The following is a 22714-nucleotide window of genomic DNA, read 5'->3' as shown; positions in this document are numbered from 1 at the left end:
ATTCTTCTTTTTCACTTATTAATTTTCAAAATAATGACTTGGTTCACTAACGTCCTCCAATAGGAACAAATTATTTTTTATTAATGTATTTCAGTTCACTGCAATTATTCTTAGCAATACTCAAACTATCTCATCTTTGCCCAGTGGGAGAGGCTTCAGGTTGGCTCCCAAGTCCTTCTGACCCAACCCTAGTAGTCTTTAACAGCTTCTTTTCTATCTGGTATGTCAAATGTTCCAAAATCAGCTTATTTCTTGCCTCAGACTTAGATTCAACCATTTCACCAGGGAGCCTGATCCTCTTTCGTAATATATATATTAAGACACAATCTGGGTGCTAGCAGTGTTCACTGCTACTGGGTTGGTCTTTGGTTTTCTTTCCAATTATTCTTGGACTCAGAGGTCACTGAGTCCAACTCCTACAAGACAGGTTAAACAAACCAGTAAGAAAACAACATGCCCGTGAAGGAGTGATCCAACCACTGCTGAAGGACCTTCCGGTACAGTGGTTTGCATCAAATTCATGTATATTTGAGCTCTTTCCTGAAAAAGTGGAATTAATATCCACTAAGAACTGAAGCTGGGAACGTTACACATACATTACCTCATTTAAGTTCCACAACAACCCCAATATAAGAGATGAGAAAAATGAAGCCAAGGAATTAAGCAATTTGCCCACAATCACCGCCAGCAGAACAAAGAGTGCAAAACTAGGTTTTTATGACTAAAAAGACCAAAATCTTTCCAAATTGTTATTTAAAATAGCCAAGGTTTATTCTGCCAAAAATTAATTTTTAAATATATATACATATGTATAATTAATATATAATTTTAAAATATCTTTCTTATACTGCGTCAATATGCTCCCCAAGAGTTTCTACCACTTGAGGGCACATCTAAGCGCTCTTCCAAGTGAAAATCATCCCAGTATTTGCAGTTATTTCATCTCACCAGAGACTCTCCCTCTCACTGCCCAACATCCCTAATTTCATCTGCTCCTCACAAGGTTTCAAAGCCACCCACAAACCCCACCGGCTTTCCATGCCTGTGAACTGAACACTTCTTATAGGCACCAGACCTAAAAAGTAACACGGCCAGAATGCATACTCAAGAGATTCCTCTAGCTACTGTGAAGAGAACAGACCAAGGCAGGCTGAGAGTAATTCAGACTTGGAGAAGACGGTAGCCTGAATCAGGATAATGGCTGTGCTGTACTAAATAATTAACAAATCCTATCCCGAGTCTTCCTTCACCTACAGATATGTGGAAAAGCTAAAACATATGTGGATAATGTCTTTCCCTAAAAATCCACCAGTGACCTTTAATTCCGCTAGGATCTTGCTCCATACAACCCTCTCTTAGAAATTCAACCCTTCCCTATTGGCTTTCCCCTCATCTCTAAATATAAATATATCTAATAGTGATTTGTTTGAAACTCCTCTAATGCAGCATCCCCCTCTACCTATGCAGCACTGGTCATCTTTCCTCTTCATTTCAGAGACACCTCCACAGTCTCACTTCCCAATCACTTCAAAACCCAGCACAACCTGGCTTCTCCCCTAGCACTCCACTGCGCTAGAAAGTTCAGTAACCTCAACACTAGGCCCAAGTGAAATTTCTCTATCCTTATCATCTTCATCTTCCTAGCCATATGGAGATCTGTTTAACACAGGAGGCCCAGTGCTACTCCTAGCAGTACTAGTAGTAACTGATAGGTAGCAGCAGCAGGGCTGTCTAAAACCCCCCGATACTCCACAATCCTCACTTGTTAACTGTTATCCAAAATCCAAACTTCAGCTTAAAAATGTAATTTAGAATTTCAGTGTAGATGTGTGAAGACACACGAATCAAAAAGCACTTCTGTGTAAGTTCACAACTCTCAATTCCAGCTCTGAACTCTTCACTAGAGAGTAGGGTTTTCTTATTCAACCACTCACAGCCCTTCAAGTTTATCATATCCAAAACCCTACTCATCAGTTTATTCATCCCAACCTCCTTCATCTCCTGTATTCCCAAAGGCAAGTAAGGATACCACCATCTACTCAGCCACTGGATTAAGAGTCTAGAAATCATCCTTTACTCCTCACCTTCTATCCATCTCCCAAAACCAATTACAACGTCCCACCAGTTTTTTTTGTTTTTTGGGTTTTTTTTGGTACGCGGGCCTCTCACCGCTGTGGCCTCTCCCGTTGTGGAGCACAGGCTCTGGACGCGCAGGCCCAGCCACTCCACGGCACGTGGGATCCTCCCGGACCGGGGCCCGAACCCGTGTCCCCTGCATCAGCAGGCGGACTCCCAACCACTGCGCCACCATGGAAGCCCGTCCCACCAGTTTTAAATCCTGTATCTCTCAAACCATCCCGTGATCAAGTAACCTATTATTGTTCACTTTTATTTCTTACCTCGACTGCTGCAACGGCATCCTAAACAATTTAATTAGTCATAGTCCATCCTCCACACTACTACCAGTTATTTATTTCAAATGCAAGTCTGAATAAAACACTCCCTGCTCAACAATTCTTCACTGGTACACAATGATCAAATAAAATCCAAAGCTTCTTAACATAAAAGGGCTACCTGCAAGCTCTTCTCTCCCACACTTCACATTACAGTAAAGGCAAACGTCTTGGAATTCCCCTCTTAAACTTACACTTTCCTGTCCCCTTGTCTTTACACATGCCCTTTCTATCTGGAATATTTTTTCCAATCTAATATTTTTTCACCTGGGGTGTGGTGGGGACTGCCTGGAAGCAGACAGGTTAAGTGGAAAGGAGGAAAGGAAAAGAACAGAGACAATGAGGAGGATGGGGATTGGAAAGAGAGTGGCAGGAGGGAAAGGAGAGAAGTCTACACACAAGTACCTGCCCAATGTTCATGGAACTAATTGTCTAGTGGGAAAAAAAGCTAATAAACAGTCATACAAATAGGGACCTGGTGAAAGATTCTGGAGAAAACTTGATCCAATTTACATTTTAAGATTACTTTGGCTGCAGTGGGGAGAGCAATTCGAAGAAAGAATGGAAGCCGGGAAACATCAGAAGGCCACTCCTTAGTTTATGTCAGAGATGATGGTGGCTTACACTAGGGTGGAGGCAATGAAGATGGAAAGAAATGAATGGATTCAAGAGATATTTTGGAGGTAGAATTGACACAACATTGTGGTGGAATAGACGCAGGGATACAGAAGTAAAAGAAAATATCCAGGATAACTCCAAGACTTCTGGCTTGAGGAAAGGGGCACACTGTGGTATTAAGATGAAATAAAAGAAGAAATTTAAAAGAGCAAAATTCATAAGCTCAGTTTTGGAAAAACTCTGAAGGATGAGATGCCTACAGGCATCAAATGAGCAGCTGAATATCCTGTACTGGCATTATACTCCCTTTACAGCACTGACATACCTGTGAGATTATTTAGTGTCAGCTGCCCCACTAAATAATTCAAAAGTAGGTACCATGTCCTTTATCCTTGTTGCCTCAGCACCTAACCCAAGACATAAAACATATGAGGCACTTGATAAAATGTTTTCTAAACAACTTTTAATATTCTCTTCTAAAATACACCCTAGGATAACATCTAATTTATCATTCCTTCAGATGGCCGTTATCTTTTACTCTTTTTGCAAACTGGGACTATTAATGCATTCCATCCTCTAGAACATCTCTCATTTTCTCCACAATTCTACAAAGATCATGAATAGTAACCTAGCAATCTCAGGTTTGAATTCTCTTGCCCCCATGTCCCCCACCCTAAGACTTGAATCATTCAACATGTATTTACTAAGTACCTACACTAGCTCAACAATGGGCTTACCAAAATTGAGAAATACAGTGCCTTTCTTAATGGAATTAGTTCTTTTCTGAGTAAGGTAAACACATATAAAGAGACACAGTACAAGGTCATAACTACTTTAACATAGGTCTGTCTAAACAAAGTACTTTGGGAAAAACAAAAGTGCCTCATTCATTTTTGCAAGGAAAGACCTGGGGAAACTCCCTTAAGGCCATGGAGATGAGAGTGAGGTTCCTTGGCTCCTTCCCCATAAAGCCAGGTAACTGTCTGTAATTATTCACTCAGCTATAATAAATTCCTTTATTATCCAGACTTATCTAAGTAGATTTTGAATGCTCAAAATAAAAATAATAAATAAATAAAAATCCCAAAATAAAGCAAGTTACAATGAATGTCTTGCTTTTTAAAAATGTCTTGAAGGGCTTCCCTGGTGGCGCAGTGGTTGAGAGTCCGCCTGCCGATGCAGGGGACACGGGTTCGTGCCCCGGTCCGGGAAGATCCCACGTGCCGCTCCGCGGCTGTGCCCGTGAGCCACGGCCGCTGAGCCTGCGCGTCCGGAGCCTCTGTGTCCGAAGCCTGTGCTCCGCAGCAGGAGAGGCCACAACAGTGAGAGGCCTGTGTACCGCAAAAAAATAAAAAATAAAAAAATAAAATAAAAAAATAAAAATGTCTTGAAGTATATCATTATTTGCAAACAAGAAAGAACAGGAGGATACAAACCAAAATATTAACAATGGTCGGCCTTTGGGTGGCACAATTAAGGGTAACTTAGATCATTTCTTTCTCCTTTTGTACTACTGCTTCCTCCAAGGTTTTATGGAATGAGCGTGAATTACTTTACTACTGGGACTAACAACAAAAAAATTCTTTAAAATCCTAAATCTTCCAGATTTAGAACTAAAAAAAGTTTTTCTTCAAGGTGGTACTCTGTGTTCTGTCAAGGGTGAAGTAAACAGGCAGCGGATGGGAATTAAATTCATACAATCCTTCTTGTGGTCAGTCTGTCCATATATCATCCAAAGCCTTAAAAATTAAACTTTTGATTCAATAATTCCACTTCTAAGATATTACTCCAGAGGAAATAATCAGCAACACAAAAAGAACTGTTCAAGGATGTATATACATATTGACAATAGCAAAGTATTAAAAACAACTTTACTTTCCAACAATTCACTCATTCATTTAACAAATATTTATTGAGTACCTACTATGTGCCAGGCACTGGAGATACAGCAATGAACAAACAGTACAAAATCGAGACCAAAGTACTTGCCCTCGAAGGAGCGCACAGTCTAGTGGGGGCTGGAGGATGGAATATAAATAATAAAGAAAATAAGTAAAATATTTGGCATGTTATATTTTGGTATAGACCATGAAGAAAAAAATTAAACAGGGAAAGGGAGGTAGGGAGTAAGGGGAGTTGTTATACAGGTGGTCAGAAAACATCTAGGGTGGTAGTATTTGAGTAAAGATTTAAAGTGACTCTTGTTTTATACCTAAAAAATGATTTACTCCTCCATTAAATCTATCTCACTCTTTTAAAAACTGCTTTGGTAATTATGTAATACATTTTTTTATCCTAAATATAAAGATAAGCTAAGACCTAATGATTCTTCCAGACCTACCTTAAAAAGTCCATGCTTATGGTCATTCATGGTCTGTCCCTAGCACAATTTTCAATGCTCTCCCATCTTCACTACTGTCAAATAAACCTCTTCCTTTTACACATCTCTTACCGAACATTATGTTTTACATCATTATAAAAATGATGACCTTAGTAGAAAGAATATAGTATCACTAAATGTTTCTGTATGGTTCAGTTACACACAGATTCAGTGTAATCACTCTAAACTTTGATTCTCAAGTTATTCTGGACATAGCTCCTTACCTCAAGTTTCACAATGAATGTAATGTTACATGCAGAAAAAACACAGCGGCAGTCTCTATTCATACTGCAGCTTTCTAGATCAGGGTTACCTGAGTTACTTCAAGGTCTCATATATTCCCTTTGCCAGAAGAAATTTTGATAGATGGTGCAAAGAAGGCAGTGTGCCTACTTAGACCTTTGCTCCTCAGTTTATCAGCATTTCAGATGACTAAGGGAAGGCTCCTAAATTCTATAATGCCTGCAGGGTAACAGAGGTAACAGTTAGGTAAAGCTACTGCTTTAGCATGGAACTGGTAACTTTCCTCTGCTAAAGCTACGTCAATTCAAATTTTGTGTAAAACACTGGGCTGATCAAACAAAACACCATCAAACAAAACTTCAGAGTACCGATGAAAAGTATGTGTAAGACGTTACTGATAGACTGGGTCAATGACTCACTGAAATGATTTTGGGAACCCATGGTTTAGGACAGGGGCCAGCAAACTTTTTTTTGTAAATGGCCAGAGAGTAATATTTAAGCTTTTTGAGCCAGATGGCCTCTGTTGTAAGTACTCAACCTTGCCACCAGTGTGAAAACAGCCAGATACTATGGAAACAAATGAGCGTGGCTGTGTTTCAACAAAACTTTACAGTCCCGTGGCCATAGTTTGTCAACCCATTCAGCATGAAGTTAAATGTGTAATGACTCTAAAACATCACCAGGAGTGCGTTTTTTTCCTTTTGTTTTAGCTAAATTCCTTGTACTGTCTCTCTTTGTTGTTTCTTAATAGAGATACTGGAAGGAAAAAAAAAAACTACCTTAAATTAGCTGACAATTTTAATCATGTTTTTACAAAGAAAGAGACAAGAGAGTGTGTAAATACAAAAGAGCAGCAGTTACAAATTCTAGATGAAGGCAGAAAAGCTGCACACAAAATGGTTTACAAAGTGGGCTATATGACCACCTGGTAAGATGTGAATAAAGTTTTAGCTTCAAGAACGTTCATCAAAAATATTTTTATAATAATGAAAAACTGAGAACAGCCTGTATGTGCTACATCTAGAAGACTAGTTAAATAAATGATGGTACATCCATACAATGCAACCATTTAAGATAATAGGAAATATTTATTGATAAAAAAAGATATTTCCGATGTGTTTTTTTTTAAATGCAGGTTACAAAACTGAATGTACAGTATGATCCCATTTTTGTGAAAATAAATGTACATTTACACAAATAAGATACACAAAACTACCTAGAAAGATACACCAACCTGTTTACGGTGGTTACCATGGACAGTGAAATTATGGTGATTATATCTTCTTCTGGATTACTTCTAATTTCTAATTTTTCTAGAAGTATATATTGATTTGGTAATAATAAGAACTAAAAAAGGTGCAGAATTACTTAGGTCAACATTTCCAAAATAAACTCCCAAAGTATATAAGTTGCATCAGTTCTTAGAATTTCAAATAGTGATTTCTCCTCAGTCTCCAAATGCTAGCTATAAGGGCCAAGAAAACTTAGGAAATACACATCAAAAGAAATGCATATAATAAGGTAAGTTAATAAGAGTTCTCAAATAGGGAGTCACTACAGGAAGTCTGGATCATTTATCAAACCACCACCACCTAAACAATCAAGAATATTTAAGAGACTATTCCAATTTATCTATTTTATATACTGCCTCTGGTTCAATGTTTGAATAGAAAAAGCAACTATCATTATTCACGCCACTGATGAGAGGATCTTCAATCACCAACTTTGGGGGGAAAGAAAGAAGAGGGGGAAAAAGTCACACTACAAGGTGATGGATCTCAAAATTCCATGAGAATTCCATATTCGGGGTCCAAACATATCTGTAAGAGACTCAAAGGTCAATTAATTGTTATTATGGCAAATGCTAACCCGATCCTAAATGGGATGTTAATAGCCAGTGTAATTCTGGATCACCTGCCTAGCCCATCAATAAAATAAAACTCAAATAATAATTTCATAAAAACTATTTTTTCAAATGAGTCTATGAATAGCACTCACAAACAAACATTGTAGCAGAAAGCATACACACATAAAAATGTTACAATTATATAAAATTATATATGCACCTAGATAAGGGCTCAAGCACAAATAATTTACTAGGGTGGTGGGACTCTGGGGAGTTTTAAATCCATTATCATTACACAACCAAAACAGGAAGTTTGTTGTTTTTTTTTTGCAGTACGCGGGCCTCTCACCGCTGTGGCCTCTCCCGTTGCGGAGCACAGGCTCCGGACACGCAGGACCAGCGGCCACGGGCCACGGCCCACGGGCCCAGCCACTCCGCGGCACGTGGGACCCTCCCAGACCGGGGCACAAACCCGTGTCCCCTGCATCGGCAGGCGGACTCTCAACCACTGAGCCACTAGGGAAGCCCAGGAAGATTTTTTAATAAAGTATAAATGCAGTCACTAACCAAATACAACTTATTCGTAGACTAGCTATATTGTTTTCAAGCAGGCACATAAAGCAAAGTCTCAAACACATGCACATTTTATAAACTCCCCAACACCTGCACAAATACCTTACTATTGTACTAGTCATCCAATATCGAACAGGATGAGACTCTGAAAACTCACCATTCAGGCCCGAAGTTCAGCGTCTGCGTTTCCGCTGCCATTCTTTTCCGTATGTTTACAATAGATTTTTATTTGAGGAGAAACCTGTTAAAGAGAAAAATATCTCCATACAGTTGGTCAAGATTAAATGCAGAATTCCAGCCCAGAAAGTATAGTTCGGGAGTGTGTTTTGCTTGTGCTCCTCTCAACCAGTCACCAGAATGAGGTCTTTTAATCCCTATTTATAACAATATAGCAGGCAAAGTAAAAATGAATAAATCCACCTTTACATCCCAATTCACCATCTTTTTATGTTTATGTGGGGGAAGGAGGCATGGTACAAGATGATGCTGGTGAGATAGGTGGTAGAAGACCATGCAGGGCACTGGGGACCAAATTAAGGATTTCCTTTTTTAGCCTTCGCGCAATGGGGAGGGAATGAAGGGTAACAGATTTACATTTTAATTTGTGTTACTCCCTTGCAATGGCTCTCCCATCACCATGAGGTGTATCAAAGATTCTCCTTACCTATCTCACAGCTTCCGCCACAACTCTCCTCTCCCCAGTGTCTGCTTAGCCCTTTACACTCTCCCCAGTGTCTGCTTAGCCCTTTACACTCTAGTGATTCTTTAAAAGTTACCTTGGACCATCAAGTTAAAATAATAAGCTAACCAATTTCATGAGTGATCCTTCAAGAGCAATTTCAAGATATCAGATCTTAAAGTGAAGTAAGTCAGACAGGGAAAGACAAATACTGTTTATTACTTATATGTGGAATCTTTAAAAAGCCAAACTCATAGAAACAAAGAGAGCAGAGTGGTGGTTACCAGGGGCAGGGGGTGGGGGAAATGGGGAGATATTGGTCAAAGGTACAAACTCCAGTTATAAGATTAACAAGTTCTGGGGAATCTAATGTACAGTATGGTGATTATAGCTAATAATACTGTATTGTATACTTGAAAGTTGCTAATAATACTGTATTATATACCTGAAAGTTGCTAAGTTGCTAAAAAGAGTTTCTTTTTCACAAAAAAGAAATGGTAATTATGTGATAGGATGGAGGTGTTAGCTAATGCTATGGTGGTAATCACTTTGCAATATATAAATGTATCAAATCAACACATCTGACACCTTAAACCAACACAATGTTATATCAATTATATCTCAATAAAGCTGAAAAAAAGGATATGAGAGTTTAGAAAACAGAAAATACTGTAAACATTGTAACATACTGTAAATATGTCCAAGATGTATCATCACCTCACCCTGACTGTTGCTGTTTAAAAGATCTAAAAACAATAAACTAGAAATTGGTCTAAAACACAGAAACGGCAAAGTAAAAATGTGCTTAACGTCCATAATCAACTATTTATCTGCCCTCTTCCTGGAAAGTATTTCTGGCCCCATGTCAACCATGTGGGTTCCAAGGAGATTCCCATGTTCTTACTTAACCCTGATTACCTTTTGCCTGGCCAGACAAGCGAGCACACCAGACCCAAGCTGAGATCAATTTAGTGCCCTCCCCACCTCATACTGATGATTCCAAAAAAACATAAGGCATATGGTTTTTCACACTTTAAACTCTCTGAAACTGGAATGTATCTTCATCAGTGCCATGCTACAACTGCTACTGGCCCACAGTGGAAGCTGTGTCACAGCTATCGTTGTCTGCACAAGGGTGAAACTTGGTCAGAGCCGCTCCTTATCGTCATCCTTTCAATTGTGTCGTTCCTAGTACCCGATTTTAAGTGCTGCTTAAAACACCTTCAAAAAGATCATGCTATGATTCTAAGTTGAAACGTACTGTGTAATAGAAAAGAAAGCAAATACAGCAATAGGATATTAGTGAAGCCAACTCTTCATCACTGGAGGAATGATTTCAAGTGCTTTGCAGAACCTGAGAAAGGAAAAAAAACCACATGACGATAAGCTTGTTGTGGTCTGCTAGTGAGACTTGACACTGCACAACCCATGTGGCCACATGCAGCAGCCCTGAAGTATTTAGAGGAGGAAAAATTAAACAGCTTAGACTGCTTTTAAGAACTTCACTAGCACCAAATCACTGAATTTTAAATCAATGAGAGAATAATGGAACACTCTCTTAAGAAATGCTTCATCGCCAACACCCTTAATGGCATGCCACTACACGGGTGGGGAAAGGGAAGAAGGAGACTTCTACAATCCTAAGTTTCCAACAATTTAGAAGAGTCAGACTTAATGTGTACAAAGCTGAAGAATATCTTAACCAATTTATTTCACTTCTATTTTCCTTTTTATATATGCATAAAATATATACTATATAATAAAAATCTATTAGCCTTATTTGCTAAATAAGTTTAAAAGAATTCTTTTTCAAAATGTAAAATAAAAAGTCTAAGTAATTAAAAAACTGTGCCAGTGTTTACTTGGCAGTATTTCTTTCTTTCTTAGTAATATATAAAATGAAGAATCTCACAACTGATGCATGTTAGATTCAATTAAATTATGGTACATCCCAAATGAAATCACTTGTCAGGTAGTGATAAGTCAGGTAAGGTGCCCACTGTAGATGAGGACAAGTATCCTGCTTACAAAATCAGCTGTGTAAACTTATTTAGCATAAATCAATTCAGTGTGCTTTAAAAAAGTACGTGGACCTACTTGGCTAACAAACAGACCTGTAGAGACTACAACTATAAGATTTTACTGTAACACAAAACATCTTGAAGGAGCGTTTTTACCACCATTTTAAACTCCACATAGCCAAATGTTTTATATTCAAACCCCTATGGACTTTGGACTTTGACCACTAGAAAACAGCTCTGAATTAATAAAGCAGGTCCAGATTTGAACCAGACTGAATTTATAAAGCACGTGAATCTCAATTAAAAACTGAATTATTTGTGATATTTGTGGAAATACTAAAATCATTCTTAGAGATTTAATATTCTTTTCCCCTTTAAATTCCTACAAGGCTACACAGGTCGTGGAAATACAAACTCCAGGGGCGCCATTACCACAAAGGATGCAGATGGAGCCCCTAGAGTTGTGTTGTGTAGGCAGTGGTCTTGAGTCACAGAAGCCCTGGATGCAGGCAGCACCTAAAGAACATCGAGCAAGGAAATCTTTATCACTCATTCCACCTATAAACCTTTAGGTAGAGACAAAATACCATACAGCAAAAACATTAAAAGCTCAGAAGTGTTTTTAATGCCTTGAGCTGGGAGCCTAACCACCATTCACTACTTCCTATGGTAAGAGTTTTCTCGAGAACTCTTAAGAACCTAGAATAATCATCCAAGCAATTGAATTGTCAACTAAAGAGACCTACGTTACTCAGAACGGTGTTCTGCTCATTCTCCTTTAGGAATTAAAGCAGGAAATCTACAAGCTATGACTGAAGAAATCTACACATTTGAAGTACTGTAACTTCTAATCCTGAATTCCCCACCTCACATTGCTCCTTCCAAATCAATTTAAATGAGCCCAGTTCTAATGTATTCATTTATATGTACTGGAGGGATTGTCTTACACGATGTCTTTGAATTATAAATTATTTGGAATGGAAAGTGGGACTTATTTCTCAATTGCCCTTTCTAAGGATGCAGTGAGGTATCAAAATGAGCATAGGCTTGGCCGTCATTTAAACCCCACCAAGCTAAATGTCAACTCAAACTCCCAGCAGACTTGTGACCAATTAGAAAACAGCTCTGAATTTTTACAGCAAATCAGGATTTGAGCCAGACTCTGAAGGCTGTGCTCCCACCATGCTCTTCTGCCTCTTTTTTTTTTTTTTTTTAGTACGCGGGCCTCTCACTGATGTGGCCTCTCCCGTTGCGGAGCACAGCCTCCGGACGCGCAGGCTCAGCAGCCATGGCTCACGGGCCCAGCCGCTCCGCGGCATGTGGCATCTTCCCGGACCGGGGCACAAACCCGCGTCCCCTGCATCGGCAGGCGGACTCTCAACCACTGCGCCACCAGGGAAGCTCCTCTTCAGACTGCCTTTTCTTGAAACGATTTCCTTCCTTTTCCTCCAGGACCAGCAATATACTGATATATTTTTCCTACCTTCACTTCCTTCCTATTCAGTCACCATTCCCCAAACGCTTCTCTCCTTTTCTAACTTCCCTCAGCGTACCCATGGTTTCTTTAACTATAAATTCTGTGTAGATGCTATCTTGAGTCTTCCTTACAATGGTGTTCTCTACCGACACTTCGGGTAGGACTCTGCCTGCTGACTCACGGGGGATCTAACGTAGAACATGCAGTGGAGGTACGGTCATAGCAAGAGCAACCAAAAATTCTTCCACAAACTTCGGAACTGCCCCCACCCCTGCTGTGAATTACATATTTGACCTTTTCCTTCCATGACCTATGTGGCTTTCCAGCAGCCTGCTCCTCCCAGATATCCATCTAACAACAACTGATCAAGGTACCACTGTTTTCACCATCCACTGGTCAGCCAGGCTCAAAAGCCTAGTCATCGGAAATTCATTCCTCTTCTCTATCCCTCATATCCAACCATTTTGCCTGAAATTTGGTCAATTCCTCCTTCAAGATTCCTTCTGCATTCTCCTTTCATTATAACCAACATCTGTTAACTCATGTCTGGATTATTACAATAAAATCCTAACCTGCTTCCCTGACTCAGCCTCTAATTACATCCAATAAGATCAATCTTTCTAAAGCACTGCCCTGGTCATGCCTACCCTTCTTTATAAGTCACTAAACCTACTGTGTATGGGCAAAAATCCTCATATTTTCAGCTTCCCATCAATCTGACAATCTGCACCTTCTCAACTCAATCTCCCACTGTTTCACCTCCAAACTCAAAGCCAGATGACAACTTTCTACTTCTCTACTGCATTCTTCTTCTGTGGTTCTGGCTCATGCCATTCCCTTACCCCAGAAGGCCCACCCTCCCTCCTTTACAGGGGCTTATACAAAACCAAGGATCCATTCAAATAAACACTCCATAAAATATTTCCCAAAGTAGGAAGGAAAATCTAAACAAAGGATGCAGAAATGGAATGGAATCTATAGCATGCAATACTGGCAGTGGGGTGCTTTTTGAATCTGTATAGAAAAGCTTTAAAGGAAAGAGAAGATGGAAGAGAACCAAATTTGGGAGGAAGGACACACCGTTTTGGACAAAATGAATGTGAGGTGTCTGAGGAGCCATCCAAAAGACCATAATATACATACACCTTGAACTCCAGTGTAGAGTCAGGATAAGAGACATAGATTTGGTAGTAAATCTACAGAACTGAAACCAAAAATTGAATGAAACTATCCCAAAGCAGGAATCAAGAAGGGACAAGCTCAAGAGGCAAGAACAAAGCCTCAGCAAACACTGTGCAGGAGGATACGGGAAGGAAAAAAAGACCATGCAGTTAGGTATCTCTAGCCCTACCTAACCTTTCACCTAAAATCAAATTCACTGACTCTAGCTTTCTCCACATTCACTTTCTCTGAAGCAGAAAGGAGAAAGAGCTAGGTTCTTTTTGGGGAGATTATCCATTTGCTCAATAAGGTTAAAAACTAAAGTGAAGTTTGGTAAAGCAATGGTCATATCACAGAAGTCTTTGTATTTTATATCTCAAGAGCAATAAAAGGCTATGAAAAGATTTACGCAAGAAAGTGTCCAGGATGAAATCTGCACTGTAGAAAGATCATTCAGGATGCCAGGAAGAAAATGAATCAGTAAGAGCTAAAGAGAAAGGAGAGGTGTTATAAATCTAACAGATTGTACGTATCTACATACCAGTAGAGAAGAGAGAGCAGTAATAATAAGTATATTCACTGACATGAAAAAATAACAATATGTTAAGTGTTCAAGACAGGTTATAGAATACAGAGAATATAATTATATTACACACATTTTAAAATACATTCTTAGTGGGTACATATAGATATGCCCACAGATGTTCATATTCTGAATGGTGGAATTATGAGTAATTCTTTTCCCAGTAAGTTACTAATTGGTGTTAACAAAGATAGCACTGGCAAAGAAAAAAAAATGGACAAATTCAGAAGTTTCAAATATTGAAGTCAAAAAAGAGAAAGACTGAAAACTCTTCATTAGCTGCCACAGTGAAGTCACTGTTGACTTGAAGAGCACAGTTATAGAAGCGTGGCGAGGGACAGAGCCAGAGTTCAGTGGTTGGGAGGTGAGGAAAGGAAGACGACAGATGCAGTCAACTTCTTCTAGACTCTTAGCTGCGAAAAGGTGAAGAGACATGAAGCAGAGGAGAAAGAAAATTTCCCCTTTTATTTTAGACGAAAATATCCTAATGGAAAAGTACTCACAGAATTAAAAAGTAAAGAAACAATTTGACAAAAATATGATAGAAATGAAGCTCTGAGAAGGCAGGGTGGATGGGGCTTCAGAGAACAAATGGAAAAAAAAAAAACTATGCCTATCCACTTGCGACAAGAGCAAAGTATGTCCAAATGACTTAAGATACGTGCAAACTTATTTTTGTAGGGTTTTCTTTGGGGAGGTGGGGAGGAATAGTAAGCTGTGGGGAATTCACATTGATGGCCTCCATTTTCTCAAATAAGTAGGCAAATGACAGAGCAGACGACAGGGTAAGGTTTGAGAAGAATGAAGAAAAGTTAGCTGCTGTGATCTACAATAGTATTGTTTTTTTAAAAAAATAAACTTTATTTAGGAATAATTATGGACTTATAGAAATGTTACAAAGACATTACAGAAAGTTCCCTCAGTTTCCCCTAATATAAACAACTTACATTACCACAGTACATTTGTCAAAACTAAGACACCAACATTGGTACACCACTAGTAACTAAACTTGGATTTAACCAGTTTTTCCAACAATGTCCTTGTTCTGTTCCAGGACCTAATCCAGGACACCACACTGCAGCTAGCTACACTAGTTCTGAGGGCCCAATCAAGATGGAGATGGCACCTATCTGCATGGTTGTGGGCTTCTTTCTCCAACTTAGCAGCCTGGGTAGAGGGCAGAGAGAGCTGACAACAGGACTGAACCTGGGTTAGGATTTTGTCAACAAAACGGAAGAAGAAGAGGGCAAAGTGGAGGATGCTGGCAAAAGTGTGACTGAAGCACAGTGAGGAAGGAAGTAAAAACAGAAGATAGTTTACAAATTTGAGATGTCGCTAATGTCAAAAAGCAAGTATAGTAGGAATAAAAATGAAAGCACTAGACGAATTAGAGATGGAGCTAAGTCAAGGAACCAGGAGCCTGGGAAGATTGGATCAGTCATCCTATGGACTCTGAAGTAACTTCCGAATAATGGCAGAGAGAATAAAGAAGAAAATGAAGGATGACGCCACAGGGTCTATATCTGATAATGAGGGGAACAGATAGTTGTATTGTCAGACAGCATGAACTTCAGAGGAAAAGAGATTTTGCAAAAAGGAGGAGGAACCATGGCTAAAGTGACTATACCTAATCTATCATCTAAGCCAGAAAATGTTTGTGTGGAGAGATATTAATAATTACATAGAGACAACAGGCTGAACGGTCATCTGAGTAAAGAAACAGAACAGGCATGTGAATGGAAGAGGATGAAGATCCTGATGCTGTCTGCTGATTCACCTACCACTGTGCAGGAAAACAGTACGGATAACCTCAGAGGGATAAAGGGAAGGTAAACTTATCAGGGCAAGATGGGCTTCAGTTACCTTAACAACACTGAAAAACATCCTTTGAATAGTTTAACACGTGAAGAGGTAATAACACTCTCAACCTCTCTACTTCGGCCTCTACTCTCCTTTGGCTCCTCCAATTCTAAGGATAAGGACCTCAGAGAAAGGTCTACCCTCAAATTTCAAATAGAGTTTACTTAAAAATAGCCAAGAGAATATTTCTACATACCTGCTATTTCAGATCTTGTCCATTATTCAAAATTCCTTGTAAGTGAATTCAAGTAATATATTTCTTCTGCAGTTAATACCAGAAAGTTGTTCTTCTTCGATAAACCGCATCCTGTGCCTGACAATGAACTTTATTTAATCTGGCCTTTTTGTCAACTTTTTAAAAACTCTAAGCTAAATCACTCCTCACTAGCAATTATTTTATCTCTGATTACTAGTATATAATTATTTTTCTTTTTTTTTTTTTTTTTTTTTTTTTTTTTGCTGTACGCGGGCCTCTCACTGCTGTGGCCTCTCCCGTTGCGGAGCACAGGCTCCGGACACACAGGCTCCGCGGCCATGGCTCGCGGGCCCAGCCGCTCCGCGGCATGTGGGATCTTCCGGGATAGGGGCACGAACCCGTGTCCCCTGCATCGGCAGGCGGACTCTCAACCACTGCGCCACCAGGGAAGCCCTATTTTTCTTTTTTTTCTGTATATTTTTCTAGTTTTCCTGACATCCTCAGCTCCTCTTTGGGACCTCATCTATCACTCTGTGTGTACATGAGTACATGTTCAAGGGTGAAGAAAGAGAAGGAATCAACCTAGCCTTTTCTTACTGCTGGGTTTGCAACAAAGAAAAGGGAGACCCTGGCCTCACACAACCTGGCACCGTGTTGAGGAGTCAGATGTCTTCTGGGCACACGCAATCACTATCAACATGAGCTAGCTACAGATCTACACAGTAAGTTCTGTCTGGACAAAGACAGCCAGGAGAAGCCAAAGCAGAATCAAGATCCAGCATAATGGCTAATTATGAAAGTTTTACTCTGAAAGTGTTCCCAATATTGCTTCCCAGGAGAAGTCTTGATATACTGATTAGCTACCACTATTATACTAACAATTCAAAACACATACTCCTTTGAAAACCCCCTGAATCTTTCTTATAAACAGTATCTACTACTGCAAATCTCCCTTACCTGGGTATGTAAAAATTACCCAGAAAAAAACTATGGCAAACCTGGAATGAAGTCCAACCGGTACCATGCATGTGGTCTGTCAAAAGACTAACACAGAATGAACACCAAGGAACCTGAATCTGCCTCCACCTTCCCAACCTCTATTTTTCCAAAAGCAGAAAAAAGAGCTACTCCTCTAGCACTCTTTACATGTACCAAATAAATAGTTCTGTGCACATTCCAGCAAACAGCTATTTTTATCTTAGCCAAATCTGGATTAAGGTAACACAAAACGGGGGAATTCCCTGGCGGTCCAGGGGTTAGGATCCTGCTCTTTCACTGTTGAGGACGAGGGTTCAATCCCTGGTCAGGGAACTAAGATCCCACAAGCCGTGGGGTGCAGCACACACACCCCCAACAACAACAACAAAAAGATAACACAAAATTAATAACTCCATTCCTGCAAATTAGTTCAACCACTTCAAAAAAGTTTGGCAGTATCTATTACATCTGAACATACACCTATCCAGCGATCGCACAATCCACTGCTAGACATACATGCAAGGAAAATGTCTACTAAGAGAAAAGTATAAGATATTCATAGTAGCTTTATTCATAACTACCAAAACCTGACATTTGGCTATTATGTTTATCAACACAAATGTCCATCAACAGATGAATGAATAAACAAATACAGGGGAACTTCAAGGTTGGTGAAGGTGTGGAAACAATGGCACACCAAAGAGCTGTGAAGCTCTGCATTCCTTCCGACATACCTTGCCCTATGCATCTCTTCCATCTGGCTGTTACTGAGTTAGATAACATCATTAATAATGAGACAAACTGACACCATGTGTTTCCTGATGTAATACACTAAGAAGGACACGGCATCACTTATGTTATATTCCTAACAATAATGCATAAACTGAAATTAATCTTGAAAAAAAAATCAGATAAGCCCAAATGGATAGACATAAAATCAATCAACCACAGTCACTAAAAATACCAATGTCATAAAAGACAAAAGCTGAAGAACCATCCCAGATTAAGAGAGACTACAGAGATACAAAAACTACGTGCAAGTATGATTCTTAACTCCATCCTGAACCAGCAAAAAATATGCTATAAGACACATTAAAGGGACAAATAGAATAATTTGAATAGGAGCTATGGATTAGACAATGGTATTGTATCAATGTTACTTTTTTATGATTCTGAAATTTTTACTGTGATTATGCAGAAGAATGTTCTTATTCTTACAAGGTAACACTAAAATATTTAGAGGAAAAGGAGCATGAGGTCTGTAATGAACTCTCAAATGGAACAGGAAAAAATTACATAAATTTAAAATTATATTAAAAATTATATACATACATATGTGCATATAAGGAGAAAGAAAAAAGAAAATGAAAGATAAAGTAAATACAAGGAAATGTTAAAAACTGCTGACTAGGGAATTCCCTGGCGGCCCAGTGGTCAGGACTCTGTGCTTCCACTGCAGGAGGCACAGGTTCAATCCCTGGTTGGGGAACTAAGATCCAGCATGCCACGCGGCCAAAAAAAAAAAAAAAAAACTAGTGACCAAACTGGGTGAAGGGCATATGGAAAGTCTAAGTAATTTTTTGCAACTTTTCTGTAAGTTTGAAATTATTTCAAAATAAAAAAATTTTTAATTGTAGTATATTTATACAACAAAATACTCACCAACAACAAAAAAAAGAACCAACTACTGATAACTGCAACAATATTACATGAATCTCAGACATTGTATCAAACAAAAGAAGCCAGTCACCAAAGAATATATACTATATGATTTCTATAATGTTCAACAGGTAAAATAATCAATTTCGACAGATGTCAGAACACTGCTCACCACGGAAGTAGGGACTACTTACTGCAAAGAAGACGAAGGAATCTTTCGGGGTGCTAGAAATGCTCACTATCTTGATTTAGGTGGTGACTACGGAACCACATGCACATGTAAAAAATTTTCCGGGGACTTACCTGGTGGTCCAGTGGTAAAGAATCTGCCTTACAATGCAGGGACGCGGGTTCGATCCCTGGTCAGGGGACTAAGATCCCACGTGCTGCGGGGCAACTAAGCCCGCGTGTCACAACTACTGAGCTCGCACACTGCAAACTACAGAGCCCACGTGCCCTGGAACCCACTCGCCACAACTAGAGAAGAGAAAACCCGCACGCCACAACGAGAGAAGCCCGCGTGTCACAACGAAGATGCCGCACACCGCAACTAAGATCTGACGCAGCCAAAAATTAAATAAATAAATAAATAAATAATAGATCTTTACAAAAGAATTTTCCAACTATACACTGCATATTTGTGCACATATTTACTATATCTTATACCTCAATTTTTAAAACGTTAAAATAAACCATAAATGATTTAGCTAGAGGGAAAAAAAAGTACAATTAAAAATATTTTAATAGACATGAAGCAAAACTATTTTAAATGCAAATCTTCTGATAACAAATATTAAATTCACTCCCTACTTAAATTTCTGTCATTAAAAAATTCTTGTAACACTATTTTGATAAAATAATCTGTAAATCTGTCGACTCTTTTAAGACCATAAACAAGTCCACATTCAAATGAACCAAGACTCAGCCACTAGGCTAAAATACGTTAGGTCTCAGATGCATTTTTTTCAAACTTCAGAAAAAGGCTAAGTGAAACAATGAAAAGAAAAGGTCCAACCATGAGAGGGGAACCACATATACCACATCACTTATAATTGTATTAAGACTGTAAGCAATCTCGTAAAAACAGCACATTCTCTCAACAGACTACAGGTACAATAATGTCTGCACACAAAAGTATAATTATACATACAGTCAACCCTTGGTACCCGAGGGGGACTGGTTCCAAGACCCTCTGTGGATACCAAAATCCAGGGATGCTCAAATCCTTTACATTCGGCCTTCCACATCCAAGAATATGGAACCCATGGATACAGAGGGCCAACTATATGTCATAAATAGACAAAGACAACATAAAAATAAAGAAATGTTCATGAGGTGGGATTAATGATTTTTTTCTATTTCCATAATTTGCAGTAATATTCTTCAATTACTTTTATAACAATGTGTATCTTAGCACCCACAAGAAGCGTTTGCCTCCCGTTTGAAATACTTTTACAGCCCAAACATAAATGTCAAAGAAAGTTAATTTCTTTTGAACATTAACCCGGTTTAAAAAAACAATTTTAAGGTACAAAAATAAAAGGAAATTCTCCTCCCATCTATTATAGCAGAAAACACATTTTCCTTCTGCACCCATCTGTAATGACAATACCAGATCTCTTCACTTTTAAACATGCAAACTTTTTAAAATAATTTTTAAAATACGATCTGTTAACATATCTACTAATGATAAAACTTCATAGAACAAAATCAGGCTTCCATTATTCACTTTATTACTAAACATTTATCTTAAAGAACTGACAAAGAACTCCCCTCCCTCCCCAGGAAGCCAGAATTGTCTACATCTATCTGGATCACACATTTTTATATGAAACTTTGCAAAATACTATTTATTTCTATGTTAATTATCCTTTTCATGGAATATCTTCAAAAAATTATAGATGCTCTGTTGGCTTTTCTCCTCATCCTAAAAAGAATTTAAATTCCTAATTTACAGTGTTGAAATAAACACTGCAATCCAGAATAGTCTGAATCACCACCATTGCCAACTTTATTCCTAACAGCCCCAAAGCAAGATAAATGGATAGACACATATTATAATGACCATACCTTGGAATATCCTCAGCAATAAAAACACCTAATTACTGACACATGCAGCAACATGGATGTATCACAAATAATACGCTGAGCAAAAGAAGCCAGACCCAAAAAGAATACATACTGAATAATTCCATTTATATAAAATTGTAGAAGAGGCAAAATTATCTATAGTCACAGAAAACAAATCAGTGGTGGGAGAGGGGAAATGACTGCAAAAAAGGAGGAGGAAGGTTCTGGGAGTGATGAAAATATTACCTATCTTGACTGTGGTTATGGTCCCCTAAGTATATACACTTGTCAAAACTCATCAAGATGTACACTTAATACAAGTATACTTAAAATGAAGGCATTTTATTGTATATAAATTAAACCTCAGAAAGTTAATTTTTAAAAAGACTAAGCTTAGTAAAAGTAGACTGCCTCCCTCAAAAAGCAATGCATTTCAAGACTAACATTCTATATTTCTTTTATGTTAAACTGCCTTTCTTTAAATCTATTAAAATTGATGTTAAATAAAGTTTTGGATAATATTTAAAACTGAGAAACACTCTCTAGAACTGTACCCATTAACCACATGTGGCTATATCAAGTTAAATTAATTAAAATTTAAAATCTAGTTCCTTGTGGGGGAGGGAGGAGAGTAACTTTACAGTGGACAAACCTGACAAAGTATGAAAGTCAACCAAGTATCAAAGTTAATGTTAACAGTGATAATCAGTCAATATTAACAGTTATAAATCAGTATATGCTGTTGATATGATGTGATGAAAATGGCACTTTACCTCTGTGGTCTTCCTCCCCAAAACCCATGACCCATAACCAGGAGAAAAACATCACACAAATTCCAACAGAGAAGCATTCTACAGAATGCTTAACCAATACTCCTCAAAACTGTCAAGACTGTTAAAAACAGGGAAGTCTGAGAAACTAACACAGCCAAGAGGAGCCTATGGATACCTGACTAAATGTAACGTGATGTCCTGGATGGGATCCTGACATAGGAAAATAAACTCAGGAAAACTAAGGAAATCTGAATAAACTACAGACTTAGCTAATAAGCAATACTGGCTAACTAATTGTAAAAAATGGACAACAGTAATGTAGGAGGTTAACAATACAAAACCTGGGTGTGGTATACATGGGAGCTCTCTGTACTATCTTCTCAGTTTCTCTGTGAATCTAAAACTGTTCTCAAAAATAAAACCTGTAAAAATAAGAGAACTTGAGTTGTAATAAAAAAGTAAAGGTTTTCTACATTTTAAAAAATGCGATTCCCTCAGTCACACTAACCACGTCAAGTGCTCCACAGTCACATGTGGCTAGTGGCTACAGTATTTGACAGTGCAGATTTATAGAACACTTCCATCGTAGCAGAAAATTCCGTGGGACAGCGCTGGTGTAGAAGACTATTTTTATGGGACCATTTTAGAAGAGTATTTTATAACTGATTGCAACTTATGAATAAATCTGTATCTACCCAAAATTAAAAACCCTCACTGAAATGTAAAAATCCTCAATGATATGTTTATTCCAGTTTCTATTTCAAACAACTACATTTTTTTTTTGAAAACTCTTTTTAAAAAGTTAACGTAGGGCGTCCCTGGTGGCGCAGTGGCTGACAGTCCGCCTGCCGATGCAGGGGACACGGGTTCGTGCCCCAGTCCGGGAAGATCCCACATGCCGTGGAGCGGCTGGGCCCGTGAGCCATGGCCGCTGAGCCTGTGCGTCCAGAGCCTGTGCTCCGCAACGGGAGAGGCCACAACAGTGAGAGGCCCGCGTACCAAAAAAAAAAAAAAAGTCAATCTAATATCAATATATATAAGTGTTAATACTGAAAAATGTTCCACTCCCCAGAGCAGCAATTCCCCGAAACACTTTCAAGATATCCAAGATGGCAAAACTGTTAATACTAAGATATTCTTTGCA

General features: G+C 38.7%; 1 protein-coding gene across 2 annotated transcripts in view; it reads right to left on the bottom strand.

The window, feature by feature from the left end:
- The window catches only part of GIGYF2 (GRB10 interacting GYF protein 2), a 131860-nt gene that overhangs the window by 98536 nt on the left and 10610 nt on the right, over positions 1–22714 (bottom strand). For both annotated transcript variants that reach the window (XM_081241819.1, XM_081241820.1), the window contains one exon: positions 8271–8354. In XM_081241819.1, coding sequence (XP_081097945.1) covers positions 8271–8311 — 41 coding nt within the window. In that variant the 5' untranslated portion in view covers positions 8312–8354. The remainder of the gene's footprint in view (positions 1–8270; positions 8355–22714) is intronic.

The sequence above is a fragment of the Mesoplodon bidens genome (genome assembly GCF_964165515.1).
Source record: "Mesoplodon bidens genome assembly, chromosome: 8".
Lineage (NCBI taxonomy): Eukaryota > Metazoa > Chordata > Mammalia > Artiodactyla > Ziphiidae > Mesoplodon > Mesoplodon bidens.
The sequence above is the reverse complement of the archived record's forward strand: the minus strand, read 5'-3'. Positions and strand labels throughout refer to the sequence as shown.